Source organism: Nannobrachium achirus (assembly GCF_963921795.1).
Source record: "Nannobrachium achirus genome assembly, chromosome: 12".
Taxonomy (NCBI): domain Eukaryota; kingdom Metazoa; phylum Chordata; class Actinopteri; order Myctophiformes; family Myctophidae; genus Nannobrachium; species Nannobrachium achirus.
Genome location: NC_137832.1, coordinates 60045973 through 60066748, shown reverse-complemented (window position 1 = coordinate 60066748; position 20776 = coordinate 60045973). Strand labels below are relative to the sequence as shown.

At 45.4% G+C, this 20776-nt stretch overlaps 1 protein-coding gene across 1 annotated transcript in view; it reads left to right on the top strand.

The window, feature by feature from the left end:
- Window positions 1-20776, top strand: part of ttc28 (tetratricopeptide repeat domain 28) — a gene marked incomplete at its 5' end in the record, with an annotated part of 518726 nt that overhangs the window by 440163 nt on the left and 57787 nt on the right. Inside the window, 3 exons of the mRNA XM_080739232.1 lie at window positions 1579-1856; window positions 8131-8455; window positions 9348-9546. Coding sequence (XP_080595358.1) covers window positions 1579-1856; window positions 8131-8455; window positions 9348-9546 — 802 coding nt within the window. The remainder of the gene's footprint in view (window positions 1-1578; window positions 1857-8130; window positions 8456-9347; window positions 9547-20776) is intronic.

Sequence of the window (20776 nt, the reverse complement as noted above, 5' to 3'; positions counted from 1 at the left end):
CTTATTAGTTGCCATTACACACGCATCCATGCCATCGTTGTCCCACACGAGCCGCGTACTTCTGCTCCACTGCATCTCAGAGGCAAATGTTGCACTTTTTTTTTGTCCAATATCTTTATTCATGTCACATATGCATCAACAATTTACATTAAACATCAATTAAATATTGTAAAGACATTTTTTTTAATGTTGCACTTTTACTCCACTATTTATTTGAAAACTTTAGTTACTAGTTACTTTGGGGATTTTTTGATAATTATTACAAAACATGCATTAACCACTTCAGCCCTGAATACATTTCGGCCATTTGAAAATAGCCGATCTACAGTATAAGCTCACAATGCGATGTAGATCGGCTATTTTAAAAGGATTTTTATACATTTGAAAACTTATAGGAAATAGGACATTCTGCACAATGACAACCTTTACTTTTGGTGCTTTAAGTACATTTTGACGCCAATACTTTTGTACTCTTACTCAAGTCCATTTTGATTACCGGACTTTTACTTGCGTGTCTGTGTGCTTGCGTGTGTGTGTGTGAGAGACGCAACAGCGCCACTTGGTCACCAGCGGTATTGCAGCTCATGATACAGAGGGACATAGGGACACGGGGACATAGGAACGGACAGTCACTCTGAGGAGCGACTGACCCCCGCTCAAAAAACGAGATTAAAGGAGTAGTTCACCCCCAAAATGACTTTTTTTCTATTGATTACTCAGGCCATGGAGAGTAGAGTTCAATAAGATTTTTTGGTTTTTGTCACATTCCTAAGACAAAAATGTGATAACAATAAATTTACCCCCATTGATTCCGGATGGTGACCCGTTTCGAAACGGGTCACCATCCGGAATCAATGGGGGTAAATTTACTCGAATCAAAATTTTGTCTTAGGAATGTGACAAAAACCAAAAAATCTTATTGAACTCTACTCTCCATGGCCTGAGTAATCAATAGAAAAAAAGTCATTTTGGGGGTGAACTACTCCTTTAACCCATTTAGAACGGGTACACATTATTGTGTATTATTATTTTAACTATTGAAAAACAGCAGATATACAAGCTCACAGCTGCAAGCTTGTAGATCTGCTATTTTTGAAGAATTGTGAAAATTTGAATTTTGACCCGATTCTATAAGTGTCTTTTGAATCCTTCTAAGGTTTTTTGAAAAACCTATGTTTCTATGTCAGCAATCTGGCCAGCCATCGTCAAAGAAAAAGTCCTTTTCACTTAACTGGAGCTCAGTCAGTCTGTTCTTGAGAGACTACTATGTCAGTGGTTCTCAAACCTTTTCATGTGAAGGACCCCCAAAATGATATGTATTTGGCCACGGACCCCCATCTCAAAATATGTAGTTCCAGGGACCACCCAGAAGCAAAATTTGAGTTACAAACGTTGGCTTTGAAAATACATATATTCAAAGATTTGCACACATTTTCACGACTTTTTCAAAAATAGCAGATATACAAGCTCAGGTGCCGCGCTGTGAGCTTGTATATCTGCTATTTTTCACTGGTTAAAGCATTCAATAATTCTAGGCCTAAACAAGATTAATTTTCTCCCACCACTGTACGCGTGCAGGTCTACGGCAACATGGGCATCACCAAGATGAACGTGGGCGTGATGGAGGAGGCCATCGGCTACCTGGAGCAGCAGCTGGCCACGCTGCAGCAGCTGAGCGGCAACGAGGCGGTGCTGGACCGCGGCCGCGCCTACGGGAGCCTGGGCGACTGCTACGAGGCCCTGGGGGACTTCGAGGAGGCCATCAAGTACTACGACCAGTACCTGTCGGTGGCCCAGAGCCTGGGGCGCATGCAGGACCAGGAGAAGGCCTACCGGGGCCTCGGCAATGGACACAGGTTAGCAGCATTGGTTTCAAACCAGCAGGGGGCCAGTTATCCAGATTTAACAGTTCTACTGCCAGATTTATTATTTATTTATTGGGGCTGGTACCAGCAAAAAGCAGCTTACCTTTGCGATGTTATAGAAAATGATCTATTAATTATTTCCAAACATTTTTTTTTAAATTGGATGTATTATATTTGTACTTTAGCCAAGCTGGCGGGCAGAGGGCAGCCTTATGCAAAGAATGAATGTGAATTGGGCCGCTCCGCTTGCCATCCATTCAGAGCATAGAAATTCAAATTCTAGATCAGATCCACAGAAAACAGCGACTCCATTATTGCTTACGTGCGGTGGATTTTTGAGAGCAGCGTTACGGGAGATGTTTTTACTGTACACAGCGGCGCGACCCCCCATCAGCTTACAGTCATCAGACAAGGTAAAAAGAACGAGCTGTATTGGCAGCGCGCTTGGGTCAAAATTGAGGCGAACGGGAACTTCCGAAGCAGTAAAAGAGTTAACATGAAACAAACCCAGAACTAAAGGTTCCTACGATAGTGCCGCTGGTGTCGCTGTTTTCCCCCCCGGCTGGTACCAAAGGGAATATGTTCTCCATTGGACCCCATTCATTTTTCCCGAACATCACATTAGATTTTCTTACCTTAATAAACACTCTTTATTAAGCACTTAATAAACTTTATGGTTCCTGTCACTAGTTTAAAGTTAGTTACTCTCCCCCGACGGGCGCGAGTAACTAAACTGACGACGCTGGTGAGTAGCTAACCTGACGACGGGTTTAGATCGTCGGCATACCGACCCTTCTGCATATTGAGTTCTTCCCCCCGTGAAAATAAGCCGAATAGCTTAATAGGATCTTCTTTTAGTTGACCTTGTACCTGTGATTTGTGCTGTCATGAAACTGTACCTCACACTGCTGGTAGAAAGATTCATCTGTGCCCAATTTATACATTGACGTACGACGGTGCTGTGCATCCAGAAATGTTCATCAAGCAACAGGAACATAAATTAGGCTCTAGAATAAGCTGCCAATATCAATTTCCTGCTTCTTGTTACAGTGACAGGTACTGTTAGGGCATTGACTCCATGTTAATAATAATCGCAGCAAATCCTGCTTTGCATAATCTTGTTCATTCATTCTTTGAGCTGCTGCGGTTGTTGGAGGACCACCGTGGTTTGGAGACGCCGCGACCAATGTGCCTTTGAGCAACGGGTGGTGGAATGTGTGCCGCTAGCTGTCTCAGCAGCAGCCCTGTTTTTTTTGGGGGGCCGAGCCTGATTTGCAGGGACGTGCAGAGAATGTTAGAGAGGCAGGGTGCTGACATTTCTAAAAGGGCCTTTTGACGAAAATATTGAAAATAGCAGACCTCCAAGCTCACAACGTTGTGATCTTGGAGGTCGGCTATTTTCATCCTTGATACCACACTAAACTAAGCATAAAAAAGGCAATACTGGAGATGTGGCGTAACAGCATGGATTTCTACACAGAGAGGGCAATTCTTTCAACATAAGATGCTGCATTCAAGTTCAGGAGAGTTTGGACAAGTCAATTCTCTTGAATGCTGCCTTCAAGTATGACATGGAAAGAGGGGGCATTTTCATTTCTTTCACCATAGTAAAAACTGCATTCATGGTCTGGAGAGGGCACTTTTTACAGACTGTTAAAAGGACAGGGGCTCAAGCCCCCTTTCATGTCTATGTGTGCACGTGCCTGCTGATTTGTATGCAAAGAGGCTTTGGCACACAGACGATGGGGGGGGGGGGGGGGGGGGTACAGTTAATTCGGGACAACCTTTTGTCTCTTCCCTCTCCTCTCTCTCCCCCCCCCCCCCCCCCCCCCCTCCCTTGTGCGTCTGAGAGCTGATAACATCCTGTGATGAAATACTGCAAAACAAACACTAAGGCAGCTGATTTTCTCCATAAACATAATTTATGCTTCAGCCGGAAAAGAAGTGTTGTGCATGCCTCACAACGCAGAGCAGTTGCATGGACACCTTTTTAGTTGAACATACGGTCTTAAAGATTAGTTATTTAGGGCTTTTATGGCTTTGTTTGATAGGACAGTAGACTGACAGGAAATAGGGGGAGGGATGGGGAATGACATGTGGCAAAGGTCGTCCGGATCGGGAATCGAACCGGCGGCGCTGTCAGGCATCAATGCCTATGTGGCAATGCCTATGTGGTATGCGCCTGGACCAGTAGGCCAGCGGGCACCCAAAAATACGGTTTTAACCACTTTAAACCACTTTGGATGTCATTATAGGGAAAGATTTTCTAAATGTCTGCGACACATTGTGAGCTTGTAGATCTACCAGATAACTTTTCTGCATAAGGAGTTCTACTTTTGGTACTTTAAATACATTTTGATGCCAATGCCTTTTGTACTTTTACTCGAGTAAATGTTGATTACCGGATTTAAGTGTAACAGACTCTTTCTACATTGCAGTATTGATACATCTCCTTAAGTAAAAGACGTGAGTGCTTCTTCCATCGCTGTCAACAAGCCACCACAGCCATCAGACACAAGACGATATGAGCCGTGCATTGGTTCAGAAGAGCATAATAGGCATCACAACCCCTCCTCTCTCCCATCTCTCATATCACGTAACATTAACCCATTTAGGCCTAGAATTATTGAATGCTTTAACTATTGAAAAATAGCAGATATCCAAGCTTAGCTGCAAGCATGTAGATCTTCTATTTTTTTTAAATCATGACGATTTGTGCAAGTATCTTTTTTTAAAAAGTGAACATTTGTAACTCAAATATTTGCTCCTGGGGGGTCCCTGATACAATATTTTGAGATGGGGGGGGTCGCCTATGGCCAAATACATAGATACATTTTGGGGGTCCTTGATAGGGATGGACATCGGTATCGGCCAATATCAGAAATCGGCAGGTATCATATCAAACCGGCCAAATCGGTGATCGGCAGGTCACTGACATAAATATGCCAAAATCGGCCAATTGTATCTCTTGCACTGCACAGCATGATGCTCGGTCCTGTGACGTAAACATTAGCAAGTAGCAGCCAGTCTACTTGGAGGCAGCCTACAGAATACAGATGGTGCTGATTACCTTTGCAATGTAAGGATATATTCCATAATCCTGTGTCAATGTCGTCTCCAAAAAGAAGGGGGGAAAAAAGCATGCGTCACCTGCTTTCCTCCTGCCTAGTCCAGACGGTCATATTAGACTGGATATTGTCTGTGATTTTGGATATTGTACTATTGTGATTGATTTGGCATTAGTGTTCTTCTAGCTTATTGGTACTCAAATTGAAGTATGTCTTGTAGGCCTACTTGGCCTGAAACAAAAGGGTATTGGAGCAACCCTATTTCCTAGTTCTTAGCTAAAGAAATCGGTATCGGAAAAATCGGTTTTGGCAGGTCAGACCTTCATAAAACCGGTGGATCGGTATCGGCCAAGAATTTTGCAATCGGTCCATCTCTAGTCCTTGACATTTTTTTTTTTTTTTTTTTTTAAACCTTAGAAGAATTCAGAAGACACTTATAGAATCGGGGTCAAAATATTCAAAGACTTGCACAAATTTTCACGATTTTTCAAAAATAGCAGATCTACAAGCTCGCAGTGAGCTTGTATATCTGCTATTTTTGTATAGTCAAAGCATAAAATGATGCTCAATAATGCGGTCTAACTGGCTTAATTACTCTCAAGGCCTTTCTCTTTATTCTGGCTAATGCTCCCTCTGAAACCACATCCAACTATTGTTGCAGGGCCTGAGCATTTGAATGCAGTCAGTGGAGTTTTGAAGCCCGGCCGGGCAGTTAAGTTGAAAAAACACAGAGATGGGATTAATGCCTCTCTCTCCAGTCATAGAATATCTAACTGGATGGTGACAGCTGAGCCATCTTCTAGAGCAAGCAGAGGGTAAATAGCATTATCTTTCACCCCCACTGCCCAATCTTTTAAAAATATCCCAGCGCAGTATTTATTTATTTTTTTCACTTGCAATCGCAACACTAGCTTTTAATGCATACTGTAAACACGCACGCACGCACGCACGCACGCATGCGCACACACGCACGCGCGCGCGCACGCACGCACGCACGCACGCACGCACACACACACGGTTTAGCAATCCGGACACCTTGGCTCAGTGTAACCTGGCGTCAGTGGTGTAAAGTAACTAAGTACATTTACTTACAGTAACTACCGTACTTGTACCGTACTTCGAACCCTAGCTTCCATATTCAGAGAACATACAGTAAGCCAAAAATAGCAGATCTACAAGCTCACAACACCCCGCGCTGCGAGGCGTTGTGAGCTTGTAGATCGTCTATTTTCGGCAAAGAGCTTTGGTGTAGAGGGGGAAAAGAGCAGAGTGAGAGGTCAAGTTTATTATTAAGTATTGACAGTTCAAATGGTTCAATATCTGATAACACAAATTGACATGAATCCAAAATACACTGATGATTGTGCTGTCAAAAGATGAAAGTATATGGAATTGGGGGGTCCCTTCATCTCTCTTTCAGCTAAGGGGTCCTTGGGCTTAAAACGTTGAAGACCGCTGCTCTAATAACAAAAACTAGCCCTTACCCGTTCAAAGATATGAGCTCCGAAATGATGTGCAGTGTGTGGGTTATGGGATGTGCACTGTGCACACAGTATATGAGGGATGGAAAGTAACTTTAACTGGTGCTTGCATGCTAATATGTAGGAGCATCAATGTAAGAAATACCCGTTCCATTTAACGGCTACAGAGATACTGTGTACCGATCTGCATGATTTTTGGACAACATCTGTAACAGGGCCAGACCCCCCCCCCCCCCCGCCGCCCGCCCGCCTGCCTGCACACCCCCTCCCCCCCCCCCCCGTGTGTGTGTGTGTGTGTGTGTGTGTGTGTGTGTGTGTGTGTGTGTGTGTGTGTGTGTGTGTGGGTTTGTGTGTGATTGTGCATGGCCTGAACAACAGCGCCCCTCCCTTAACATGTGTGGTCACAAAAGGTACTGTAGGCTAAATAGATATAGATACACCATAAAAATGCTAATATACAGCATACGATTTGTGAAAGTGACAAACGGGCTTCACAGTTATGTCAGGTGTGTTCATATGCTAATGGTGATGCGATTTCAGATCAATTGCTCCAGCCACCGAGGAGAAACGCTGTGACAGACAGACAGACACTCACTCACTCACTCACTCACTCACTCACTCACTCACTCAGACATTCGCAAAATTATAGTATAGATGTACACTTGCACGCACACATGCATGTGTACACACACACACACTCACACACACACACACACACACACACACACACACACACACACACACACACACACACACACACACACACACACACGCACACAAACAGTGGGGGAATCCACGTTGGCGGGCCTGATTGTCAGGAAACTAAATGTGCATTTAGTTGTTGTTTCGTGCAGGTCTTTACTAATGACGGAACACCTGCTGCTGTGACAACATAATACATTCTCAGTCTCCTAGAATGGCACCCTGCAGCCATATTTGCCACATTAGATAATGGGAAGAAAATACAAGGATGTATTAGTCCCTTGATAGGAGATAACCAGACAGATAATGTATATATAGGGTTACGAGGGCTCTGTTTACTGCGCTGGGAGGAATGTTCTTTGCGTTTGTAGTTTTAGCAGCAGCAAATGCCAACGGCAGCTTGGTTCCTGGTGGGGTAGGATTATTATTTGATTATTATCTCAGACTCTGCTTCTCTCTGACCCAACCTATCCCCGCCGCTCACAGCCAGCGTCGATTCCGTCGACTAAAACTATGATGACAAATATTTTGTTGAATACCTTTTTGTCACTGCCGAAAACGGAATAAAAACAAAATAAAAAGTACGCTACGATGACTAAAACTAAGACTAAATAAAAACTAGACTAGAATGTCAGGAACGGACTAGTGGAGAAGAGATCCAGTAGAACTAAAAAGACACATAATTTTATGTTTGGTTGCGCTTTGAAAATAGACGCTCACGACGCGTCGACGCGTTGTGAGCTTGTAGATCGGCTATTTTCAACACACAACCAAAGGAAAAATCAGGCATTACGACATCATCAAGGCTTGCTAAAATACCGTTCAATCAACTGTACATTTAGTCGACTAAAATCTAGACTAACACTAAAACATTTCAGATTACTAAAATATGACAAAAATATGACAAAAACTACATTACATTTTATGCAAAAGACTAGGACTAAAAACTAAATCCAGATTCTCTTTCCAAACCAACACCCAGCCTGAATGCTCTCTCCTCGTCCCCCCTTCCAGGGCCATGGGGAACCTGCAGCAGTCGCTGGTGTGCTTCGAGAAGCGCCTGGTGGTGGCCCACGAGCTGGGCGAGTGCGGCGGCAAGGCCCAGGCCTACGGCGAGCTGGGCGCCCTGCACAGCCAGCTGGGCAACTACGAGCAGGCCATCTCCTGCCTGGAGCGCCAGCTGGGCATCGCCCGCGACGAGCAGGACCGGCCGCTGGAGGGCGACGCCAGCTGCGGCCTGGGCGTGGTCTACCAGTCCATGGGGGAGTACGAGACGGCGCTGCGCTGCCACCAGAGCGACCTGGAGATCGCCGAGGAGACGGGCAGCCCGGCCCGCCAGGTAGGGACCATGGGAACATAATTTGTTATATCATCGTTTCACTAGCTAACAAGAAACACACCATGAACGGGTTTAAGGGTTTTAATGAAGTAAAGGCAGATAAATAATGAGCAGTGATCGATGAGCAGACATGGATCTATGACGAACAATGGTGAATCAATCAGAGGTAATAATGAAATCAATCAGTAATGAGTCGATGGAAAGGGGTTGGGGAGGGTATTGGTTCCGGGGAGGGTCGCAGACCCTGGAGTACGAAAAAGCAAGAGGGGTTCTGGGAAGTTAGAGTGAGGATAAAAGGGGGGCGGAGCTAAGGGCCAGGTAGGCCAGGTAGGTAGCGTGAGGGCAGGTAGGTGGAGAGGGGGTGGAGTCATGGTGTGTTTCTCTCTCTCCTGAACTTCTGTTGTTCCAACACCATTTATCGTGATTAGGAAACACTCACAATAATCGCATGGTGGAGTTTTAACTCTTTTACCGCTATGTACGTTTGTTTCTTCTTTCACTGACGAAAACTAAATAAAAACTAAGCTGTGATGACTAAAACTAATAAGACTAATATATTGACGGTTTCATCAACAAAATAAAAACTAGACTAAAACTTTGGGGAGGGACTAGTGGAGAAGAGAGTCATTTTATGTTTGGTTGCTCTCACATGAGCTTGTAGATCGGCTATTTTCATTATGATGTCATCAAAGCCTGCCAAAATACATTTTAGTTGACTAAATCAACTGTAGATTTAGTCGCCTAAAATCTTGTGATATTTAGTCGACTAAAACTAAAACTTTTCAGGTGACAAAATTACGACTAAAATTCAATGACGTTTCATTCAAAAGACTATGACTAAAACTAAATCAACATTTTCTGTCAACACTAATCCCTACCTCCCGCCATGCAGGGCCGCGCCTACGGCAACCTGGGCCTCACCTACGAGTCCCTGGGGAACTACGAGCGGGCCGTGGTGTTCCAGGAGCAGCACCTCAGCGTGGCGGCGCAGACCAACGACCTGGCCGCCAAGACGCTGGCCTACGGCAGCCTGGGGAGGACACACCACGCGCTGCAGAACTACTCACAGGCCGTCATGTACCTGCAGGAAGGTGAGTGGAGAGAGATACAGACGGAGGGAGACGGTGGTTATTGGGAGGAGGATAGCGGAGCGGAGGATCCACTTTGATGTCTGCAAAGCTGCCGGGCTTAAGAGTCGGTGGAATTCGTGCTATCTATCGTGCATGTGGATTTCCGTGTGCCTATTTCTTAGCTATAAGCCTTCGCTGTGTTTTTTATTAGGTCATGTGTGCGTGCGTGCGTGCGTGCGTGCGTGCGTGCGTGCGTGCGTGCGTGCGTGCGTGTGTGTGTGTGTGCGTGAGTGAGTGTGAGGGTGTGTGGGTGTGTGCGTGTGTCTGTTTGCATGTGTGCTTAAAATACCTTTACTTGGATGAAGGTATTTGATGCATCTCCTGTGTAGTAGTGAGAAACCAGACGATCAGAGAAATCTCTGCCGTCTGATAGATCTGTGGAAATCTAAAGTCAGTACATCCCATATCGTCGTTGTCGGGTGGAAACCTTGTACTGTATGTCCAAGACCGTTCGTTTTGTATTTATCATTTTAAAAATGGTTTAAACTAGTGAAAACAGCCGATCTACAAGCACACAACGCCTCGCGGTGCGAGGCGTTGTGTGCTTGTAGATCGGCTGTTTTCACTACTTTTGTGCGACGGCCTTGCATAATGAAGCAGGGCTTTGCTTTGTGAAAAAACGTACAAACTTGAAACTTGGAGATACGAGGTATTTACTGCTCTTTTCCGGAAAATGTCCAGTAAATGCATTTTCTTTCCACAGTTTTCTTTCCCCTGTTTTCATGTTTCTATGGAGAACGGAGCATATTTTTCACAGAAACTCGCAAATGGCAAGAAACCACTCCATTCCTATTGAATCCATCCATTGAATCCATCTTCATATGCAGTAGCTAGATTTAAACATCCAAGTCAGAGAAGGTCATAAAAATAGCAAAAATACCTGATCTACAAGCTCACTGTTCTGCAAATCCCCTAAAAATGGCAGCACATGTGAAGTTTTGAAATGGCACGATCTATATGCTAACCTACGTCAACTGCTTTAAAATACAACAACCAAGGGGTGCCCGGGTGGCACAGGAGTAAAATACCCACCGCCCACTCCATTCTGACAGTATGTGTATACTGCAGGCTTTGTGAGTATTGCCATTGTCACTGTATGTGCAGCACGTGCGTGCATAGACAGTCAGGGGTGTCACCAAATGCTGGGCCCTGGGTACAAGGATTCACTCACATTTTGTGCTTTAACTATTGAAAAATAGTTAAAGCTGGTGGAGGGAACCAGGAGAACCAATGACCTCATCATCGGAGTGCACGACCCCCGCAGCGCCGACGCCTCTGCCATGACCATGACCTAGTCTAGCCTAGATCGGGATGTGATGGTTGGTTGGTTGGTTGGTTAAAAAACCTGATTTATACTTAGCTGTGCATTGCGTGTTTGCCCCGAAGATGGCGCCAATCTGCAAGCTCACAAAGCTTGTAGATAATATTTGTTTGACCATCTTTGGTGTGTGGGACACCACCGGTGCGTAATTTGGTCTAAAGGTCTTTGCACACTGCTGCGTTTTTCGGGCCGTATATCGGAGTGAATTTCGGAGCGCGTGAATAAAAAATTTCAACCTCATGTTATGTCAATCACGTTTGCACACTGCCGCCCGTTTCATATTTATTTTCGGACCAGGGTTGATTTTTTCCGATTTTCGCAGCTGTTGCACTAAGTCCCTTGCTTGCTCTCTCTCTCCCTGGCTTTTGGATTTCGGATTTCCAAAACGCAACGAAAACATGCAGTGCAGTGTGCAACCACCTTAAGTCAGGTGTAAAGGGAAGTACAATAGGAGTGGTAGTAAGGAACTATGAAACAGCAATGAAGTATTACCTATCCTTGGGACGGTAAAGAAGAGCTGTGAGCTTGTAGATCTGCTATTTGTTTTTAATCGTGAAAATTTGTCTGAATATTTCAAATCCTTCTAAGATTTTTTGAAAAGCCTATGTTCCTATGTAAGTGGTGCTCAAACATTTTCATGTGAAGGACCCCCAAAATGATATGTATTTGGCCACAGACCCCCATCTCAAAATATTTGGGTCCAGGGACCCCCAGAAGCAGAATTTGAGTTACAAATGTTCGCTTAAAAAATACACATATTCAAAGATTTGCGCACATTTTCACGACTTTTCAAAAATATACAGTATATACTGTATGTATATCTGCTATTTTTCAATAGCTAAAGTATAATATAATTAAGGCCCCCCTCCACCTTGGGCCCTAGTAACCTAGTAACTCAGTCCTACTCCCCCCCCCCCCTGCTTGTGACGCCCCTGTAGACAGCATATCCGTGCACGCGTGCTGCACACTGCTGGGGCATTTGGCCTGCATATTGTTCACCATTCCTCACACCTCTCTCTATATGCAGCAGCCGTCTCTCCTGTGGCACTTCCCCGACAAGCTGCCAACGGATCTTTTCACACCCTCTACCTGACACACTTCTGCCTCTCACGCTTCATTGTGCCCTGCAGATTATGGTGAATAAAATAAAAAAAAAGAAAAACCTGCCAGCCAGCCAACCAGCCAGCCATGCAGGGATCTCAAAAACCCATTATTATTGCAATGGACAATGCGAGAAGTATTTGTCACCAAAGGGACGTGACGAGCAGCAACACGACATGGCTCCGTCCTCACATGCTAATCTGGGGTCGGCCAGGCCATCCCAGCGGTGGTCCTACACCTTTACGCTCACCGACCACTTTGAACCTGTTGTCCATATTTTGGCCATGTCGTTATAGGCTAAGAGTTTAAAACATGTCACACGTTTTCAACGTCCGCTCCCCAAAAAAAAAGCGCACATTGAGGGAAGGGGGAGTGTTACAGTAGTGCTAGGGGTTTAGGTGGAGTCTGAAGAGGTGAGTCTTCTGTCTATTGCGGAAGCTAGGGAGTGAGTCTGTTGTTCTAAGTGCGACAGGGAGTTTATTCCACAGTTTGGGGGCCAGGAGGGCAAATTGTCTAGGACGAGTGGACTTTTGTGGAGGGTTCTGTCAGCATCCCTGTGTTGGCTGATCTGAGTGAACGGGTTTGCATGCGAGGTCGGTTATTTCAGGTTATTTTCCCACACTGAGAGAGAGGGGGGGGGGGCAGGAATAATATGCCTGCTCATCTTCTATATCTGCTCTATGTGTGAGTCATCCGGGCCTACGGCGCCGTGAAGTTGCGTGGCGTGCGGCGGCCCCAGACACCTTCTCCGGGCCGCTGCTTGAGCTTTATTGGAAGCAAAGGCGACAGGCCACTCCATCTCCCCCCAGCCACCCTGTCCTCCCCATGTTGTCCCACCGTTTTGTCCTTGGATCGTTCCTACGGACCGGCTTTGAAAAAGAACACCGCCTTCACCAACCTTGACAGCCAATTATTCCTGGCCAACCTGCCCAGCCCTAAAAGTTGCCAAGGTTTTTTCTCTTTCTCTCTCTCTCTCTCTTTTCCCCCCTGTTCCCCTCCGGTTCTTCTATTTTCTCCTCATCATGCTGATCTGTCTTTTTTTATTATTTTTTTATTTTTTACTTTTTCTTCCCTTTCTTTTTTTATCTTCTTTTCACGCTGCACTGCCTGGGTTTTGTTTTTGTTTCCTGAAAAAGATTAATTGGAGAGAAGACACCAGGAACGCATCCATAAACTAGTGCAGATAGTGACACTGCAGTGCGACCTCAAAATGTGCATGCATGCGCGCGCGCGCGCGTGTGTGTGTGTGTGTGTGTGTGTGTGTGTGTGTGTGTGTGTGTGTGTGTGTGTGTGTGTGTGTGTGTGTGTGTGTGTGTGTGTGTGTGTGTGTGTGTGCGCAGTAAAACCCTCAGTTAATTTAACTCTTGAGAGCGTCCACAGCAGGCACGTGCACACACATAGACATCAAAGGGGGCTTGAGCCCCTGCCCTTTTACCCGTCTGTAAAAAAGTGCCCTCTCCAGACCATGAATGCCGTTTTCACTAAGGTGAAAGAAATGCAAATGCCCCACTTTCCATGCCATACCTAAAGGCAGCATTCAAGAGAATTGCCTTGTCCAAACTCTCCTGAACTTGAATGCAGCATCTTATGTTGAAAGAATTGTCCTCTCTGTGTAGAAATCCATGCCGTTACGCCACATCTCCAGTATTGCCTTTTTAATGCTTAGTTTAGTGTGGTATCAAGTACTGAAAATAGCCGACCTCCAAGCTCACAACGCGTCACAGCGTGACGCTTTGTGAGCTTGGAGGTCGGCTATTTTCAATATTTTCACCAAAAGGCCCTTTTAGAAATTTCAGCCCCTGCCTCTCTAACATTCTCTGCACGTCCCTGGTCCACAGGGAACCAAAATGGACCTAATTATTTTACTGTGTGCCTATGTGCCTGTGTGTGTGTGTGTGTGTGTGTGTGTGTGTGTGCGTGTGTGTGTGTGTGTGTGTGTGTGTGTGTGTGTGTGTGTGTGTGCGTGTGCGTGTGCGTGCGTGACCGGTGTTAATTTTCCACTGTGTTCTCCAGAATTTCAAGACAACAGCTGAAGTCAATTACCGAGCGATAAACAAATAATTTGTGTCATTCTACATGCTAACTGACACGCATCCCGTCTCTTCTTCTTTCTGCACAATGAGAAGATCCCACAGCATTCATTCAACTCCGAGCGTGTAAACAATTGATTGCTTATAATTTAGCATTATAAAGGGCAAGCCAAGCCTCGAACAAAATATCAGACGGACGCACTTTATTCTGATTAACACAGCATTGCTTTTGTTATTCTATCAATGGATGTATTCTACCAACTAATCCTGTTATTATGGTCGTGCCACGCGTCGACTTTAAGAGCAAGCGATGCGATTCAAATTAAATATTATTCCGATATTTTGGGGGGCTGAGAGCGGCGCCACTGCTTTACATATGATACGGGGCTCAATGGGAATTTATGATAAACCCAAACATAAACAAAGAAACACATAGCAGCCCCCCCCCCCCCGCAGACTTCCAGTAAGCTCATAGAAAACTTCACACAGGAGATAAGCACGTCGTCAGTGTGCATATTATTTCTGCAGGGGGGTTTGTGATTATGAATAAATACTTGTGGTTGTTGATAGCCGTGGAGTAAAGACTTGGAAATGGCTGCAGTTCTGTATAATCACCATCATTTTTTCGTCACTGTCGGCAGAGACCTCGTATCTCCCAAGTTTAAAATGTGTACGTTCTTTCCCAAAGAAAGCCCTGCGTCATCACACAAGGCCGTCGCACAAAAGTAGTGAAAACAGCAGATCTACAAGCACACAAGCGTTGTGTGCTTGTAGATCGGCTGTTTTCACTAGTTTAAATCATTTTTTTAAATGATAATGCAAAACAAACGGTTTTGGACATACAAGGTTTTCACCAGACAACGACGATTTCATTGCTGCTCGGGGAGGAACCTTGTGTCTCCATTTTTCGACTTTTATGTTTTTTTTGTAAATTCGTGCCCTACTTCGTCACACAACGGTAGCAAAAATGATGACGCGTTTTGATCTTGTGGATATATATATATATATATATATATATATTATCTTTTTTTTTTTTGTGCTATTTTTGGCATCTGAATTCGGAAAAGTAACAGTTTTGGGACATGTGAGGTTTTTCCACCAATGATTTGTACCTCTGAGCGTACCTCCAAATGATAATGCAACATGAATGGTTTTGGTCACATTTTGTACCCGCTCAGCGTTAAATAAACACTGAGGATTTGACTGTGTATTAAAGCAGGCAGCCCAGTGGCAGTGAATACAGTAGTAGCACACATTTTGGATGTTCACGAGACAAAACCACACAACTGTAATTGTTAAATCCTTGTCCCAAAGCTACAAAAAGACAGGGAACTGGGCTCACAATTTTAATGCCGTTTGGTGTAATTCCTCGTGTAATTCCCTGCCTTCGGAGCCCGTTGACAGACAATGTATTTTTTTCACTTAAAGCTGTATAAATCCGTTTAACTTTGATGTCCTCCTATACCCCGCGATTCAAACCGCAGGCCTCCTGCATGGTAGACCAAATTCCTACCACTCAGACTAGAGGTAATTATAATCCCATCTTCGGCCCCAACGGAGATAGTGCTTGTATATGAGCTCCAGGCAGTACTACTTCTCAACCAGTAGGTGTCCTATAAGAGTATAGGGAGTCCACCTCCAGCCACTGCAGATGTGCTAAGTTATCAACATGCCATACAGATTGCTTAAAATAACGACTTTTTCATTATGTGCTAGTTATATTGCATCCTAAAACGGCTAGTTCCATTCCTTGATTCTGATTGGCTGGTTTCCCTTAATTGCTGATTTGCTGTGGTATCTGAGACTATAACCCACACCTTGAATCAGTTTATATCAAACCCAGGTGTGTTATTTCTTTCCACAGTGTTCCACAGTGCACCAATTATCTGCACCGGTGTTGTTGGCAAAAAAGCTGGGAACTACTTTCTTGTAGCTGGGAGCTACTTTCTTGCAGACCTCGTAGTGAATTATTAGTGAAATAGAACAGTTTTAATTGGTACATGTCGATGATTTTTCATGTTGCCATATTGTAACCGTTTTAGAAAAGCAATTAGCCACGCCAGGCATGTGGTTACCTGTATTTTATAACGGCTGGGAGGGTTGGAGACACTTGGCTTCGCCTCGTGTCTCACCACGCCTCTCGTCTCAGCCGTTATAAAATACCAGGTAACCACTCGCCTCTTGTGGCTTATTGCTTCATTAACATACCATATTTGTTTAAAACAATGACGTTTTCATTCAAACTAGGATTTAGTCTGGAACAATGCAAATAGGGAATGCATACTGAGATTTTGGGGCAAGATAAGATTGCAGCTTTAAAATGTCCTCTGGAACAGCATGAATGTTCATTGTTCGCAAGCTGTAACTTCGCAAAATGATTGTGGAATAAATAGTATCCGTTATGAATACGATCTGTTATGTATGCGTGCGTGCGTGCGTGCCTGCCTGCCTGCCTGCCTGCCTGCGTGCGTGCGTGCGTGCGTGCGTGCGTGCGTGCGTGCGCTGTGCGTCTCACAGCGAGCAGGGCAGCAGACAGCGGTATGCATGGAGATTGCCTGCAGGTTCCTTCTTATTAAATTCATTTTTCATCAGGAAATCCATTAATTAGGTGGCAATTTGTGTGGCCTTACCCCCTCCTCACAGTCACAGTGCCTCGAGTGGGTTTAAGTGTTTGTGCGTGCGTGTGTGTGCGTGTGTATACGCACGTGTGGGTGTACAGTATATGTGTGTGTGTGTGTGTGTGTGTGTGTGTGTGTGTGTGTGTGTGAGAGTACAGTGTGTGTGTGAGTACAGTGTGTGTGTGTGTGTGTGCATGCATATGCCTGTGTGAGTACAGTGTGTGTGTGTGTGTGTGTGTGTGTGAGTACAGTGTGTCTGTGTGTGTGTGCATGCATATGCCTGTGTGAGTACAGTGTGTGTGTGTGTGTGTGTGTGTGAGTACAGTGTGTCTGTGTGTGTGTGCATGCATATGCCTGTGTGAGTACTACTACACTGTGTTCTTGAAGTGCCCTGATCAAAAGGATAGATCAAAAGTAATGGCTTATGTATGCAAATGCATGTGTGCGCGCGTGCGTGTGTGTGTGTGCGTGTGTGTGTGCATGTGTGCGTGTGTGTGTGTGCGTGTGTGTGTGTGTGTGTGTGTGTGTGTGTGTGTGTGTGTGTGTGTGTGTGTGTGTGTGTGTGTGTGTGTGTGTGAGAGTACAGTGTGTGTGTGTGTGTGTGTGTGTGTGGGTGCGAGCGTGCATGAGCCTCACCACCAGTTGGGTTTTTTCATGTCACACAATGCATGGGAATTATGTTCCCTCACGGGCATGCACACATGTTGTGTGTGTGTGTGTACGTGTGTGTAAAGTTTGTGTGTGTGTGTGTGTGTGTGTGTGTGTGTGTGTGTGTGTGTGTGTGCGTGCGTGTGTGTGCGTGTGTGTGCGTGTGTGTGTGTGTGTGTGTGTGTGTGTGTGTATGAGAGCCCTCTGGGCTGCAGAGGATCTCCCAGCTGTCAGCCTTGCTTTAACCCATTTAGGGCCAAGAATTATTGAATGCTTTAACCATTGAAAAATAGCAGATCTACAAGCTCACAGCGCAGCACCGAGTGCTGCGCTGTGAGCTTGTAGATCAGCTATTTTTTTTAAATCAAGTCTTTCAATTTATCTTTTTAAAATCAAACATTTGTTTCTCAAATATTTGCTTCTGTGGGGTCCCTGGAACAACATATTTCGAGATGGGGGTCCGTGGCCAAATACCTGTCATTTTGGGGGGTCCTTGACAAGAAAAAGGTTTGAGAACCACTGATTTAGAGGAAGGATTTAGAAGTCGGGTCAAAGATCGGGTCAAAGATATCCAAAGACTTGCACACATTTTCATGATTTTTCAAAAATAGCAGATCTACAAGCTCGCAGCGCGGCACTCTGTGCCCCGCTGTGAGCTTGTATATCTGCTATTTTTCAATAGTTAAAGCATAAAATAATGGTTAAAGTGGTTAAAATCTAGCGCGACTCGGGCACGTTCCAGGTCTTTGATGGTTAAAGTGTTCTCTAGATGCTCTTCAGGGTGCAGCCAGCCACGGCCTGGTACTCATGTCAGCCACCAGGACGTGACTGTGTGTGTGTGTGTGTGGCTCCAGGGCACACCAAAGGCATGCACGCACGCATGCGCGCGCACACACAGGCACACAGGCACACACACACACACACAAACGCACGCACACACACACTGGCGAGCCTGCGTTACACGCGGCTCAGTCGGAGAGCTCAACCGACAGACTGGGGACCGAAGACGGAGAAGGTTTTATTCACAAAATGTAAATACTATAGTGTGAATATTATGTTTGTTCTTGGCGTTCAGGGCTTGCTAGCTCTGCTACTAGAAGACAACCATTTACGAGCGGGGAGATATATCGTCGTTGTCGGGTGAAAACCTTGTGCGTCCAAAACCGTCCAGAAAATTCGTTTTTCATTTTTCACGTTAAAAATGATTTAAACTAGTGAAAATAGCCGATCTACAAGCACACAAAAATCTGCTGTTTTCACTACTTTTGTGCGATGGCCTTTTGCGATGAAGCAGGGCTTTACTTTGCAAAAGAACGTACAAATTTGAAACTTGGAGATACAAGGTTTCCACCCGACAACGACGATATACATCTATATCCCCCCCTCAAAGGGAAAACAGAACCCTCAGGGAAAGCAGAGCCTACTGGTGGTGCTGGGAGCAAACAGCGCGCAATACGACGTTCGGTGGTACTGAATACAAGAGGAAGCACAGGGAATTAGGTGAGCTGAAATAAACCGACAATTGGTCAAGCTGCATGCTTGAGTTTGACACGTCACATACGTGCTGCGTATGCATGTAAACCTCTGGAGTGTATCTGCCTGAACTAGCTCGCAGGCCACATCATGTACTGACTGTACACCCGCACACACACAGCACTGGGTTTAGCTTATTTGACAGCAAGAGTACAATGAATCATGTGAGCTTAACGGCCGGGCTACACCAAGCTTTTTCACGTTCGTCAGTGCGTACGCCGGGCCTGCGTGCGTATGCACGTTTTGGAAAGATCCAATATATATCAATGATATCGGCTACACCAGGCTCACGGATAGCGCGAGCCCCGGATATGCATGCTGTAAAAATAGGATTGGTTCTATTTTGTGTGCGCTCGTATGCGTTTTGTACACAGATTCCCCGGTCACCCGCACATATACTCCCTCCTTGGTGTAGCCAGGGACATAAGGAGACGGCCAATTTGGTCAGCTGCTTGACACGCATCACATTCAGTATGATCGCCCACATACATAGTGATAGCTCGTGGGATGTGTGTGTGGGTGTCGTGCCGAAAACATACATGTTCACAACATGTTATGCCGCAATGTGTCGAGAGCTCGTAGATTGCTATTTTCTTTTGGTTTTGCGCGACTCGACTCCACAGCTAAGTCTAAATCAAGCACTGAGTTGATACAGCATGGGAGGAACGAACACACATGTGATGGAGAGATAGACGAAGGAAAAGGAGCGAGGGAGGGAGGGAGAGAGGGAGGGAGGGAGGGAGGGAGAGAGAACGAGAGAACAGAGATCCAGATAGAGATAGAGGGAAACAGGGAATGGGGTGATTTGGAGAACGCAAAGCAGGGAGAGAGAGAGAGAGAGAGAGAGAGAGAGAGAGAGAGAGAGAGAGAGAGAGATGACTCACAGTATTATTTTGGGTGTCAGCTGGAGAATAAAGGCGACACGGAATGGGCTGATGTTCAAAGCTTGATCATGAAGAACTATCGCGGCAGCACAGTAGAAGAGAAGATTGAGGGGTGTGTGCGTGTGTGTGGGAGTGTGTGTGTGGTGTGTGTACTGTATGTGTGTGTGTGTGTGTGTGTGTGTGTGTGTGTGTGTTAACCCATGTAGGTCTAGAATTATTTAACTATTGAAAAATAGCAGATATACAAGCTCACAGCGCGGCACCGAGTGCCGCGCTGTGAGCTTGTAGATCTGCTATTTTTGAAAAATCGTGAAAATGTCTGCACATTTTTTCAATATATATCTTTCAAAGCAAACTTTTATAACTCAGAGATGGGGGGGGGGGGGGGGGGGGCGCGGCCAAAAGAAAATGTGATTTTTGGGCGTCCTTGACATAAAAAAGTTTGAGAACCACTGATTTAGAGGAAGGATTTTTTAGAAGTCGGGTCAAAGATCGCGGGTCAAAGATATTCAAAGACTTCTTCTTTTCAAGATTTAAAAAAATAGCAGATCTACGAGCTCGCAGCGTGGCACCGAGTGCCGCGCTGCGAGCTTGTATATCTGCTATTTTTCAATAGTTAAAGCATAAAATAATGGTTTAAAGTGGTTAAAATCTAACGCGACTCGGGCACGACTCGTTGCAGGTATTCGAGGGTTATTAAAAGACTCGGAGGTTGGGGTGGGGTGGTGGAGGAGAACGAGGGGTTGTGGAGGCTGTCAGAGAAGAGCATCATTTAGATCCGTTTCTCTCTCTCTGCGAGCTCCGGAGCTTAATGAGGCCTAAGCAGCAAGCAGCAACACGACTCCCCAGCAAGCACTGCCACAACAGACTAGATCAAACAAACAGGTAGCGAGAGAGAAAGGGGGGAGGGGGAGGGGGGGGGGTAGAGGAGGAGGGAAGGGAGGGAATACAGGAGGAGGGAAGAAGGGGGAGAAGGCAGGGCTGGGGAGGAAAGTGGGACTGAGTTACCAGGGCCCAAGGTGGAGGGAGAGCCTTAATTATTTTATACTTTAGCTA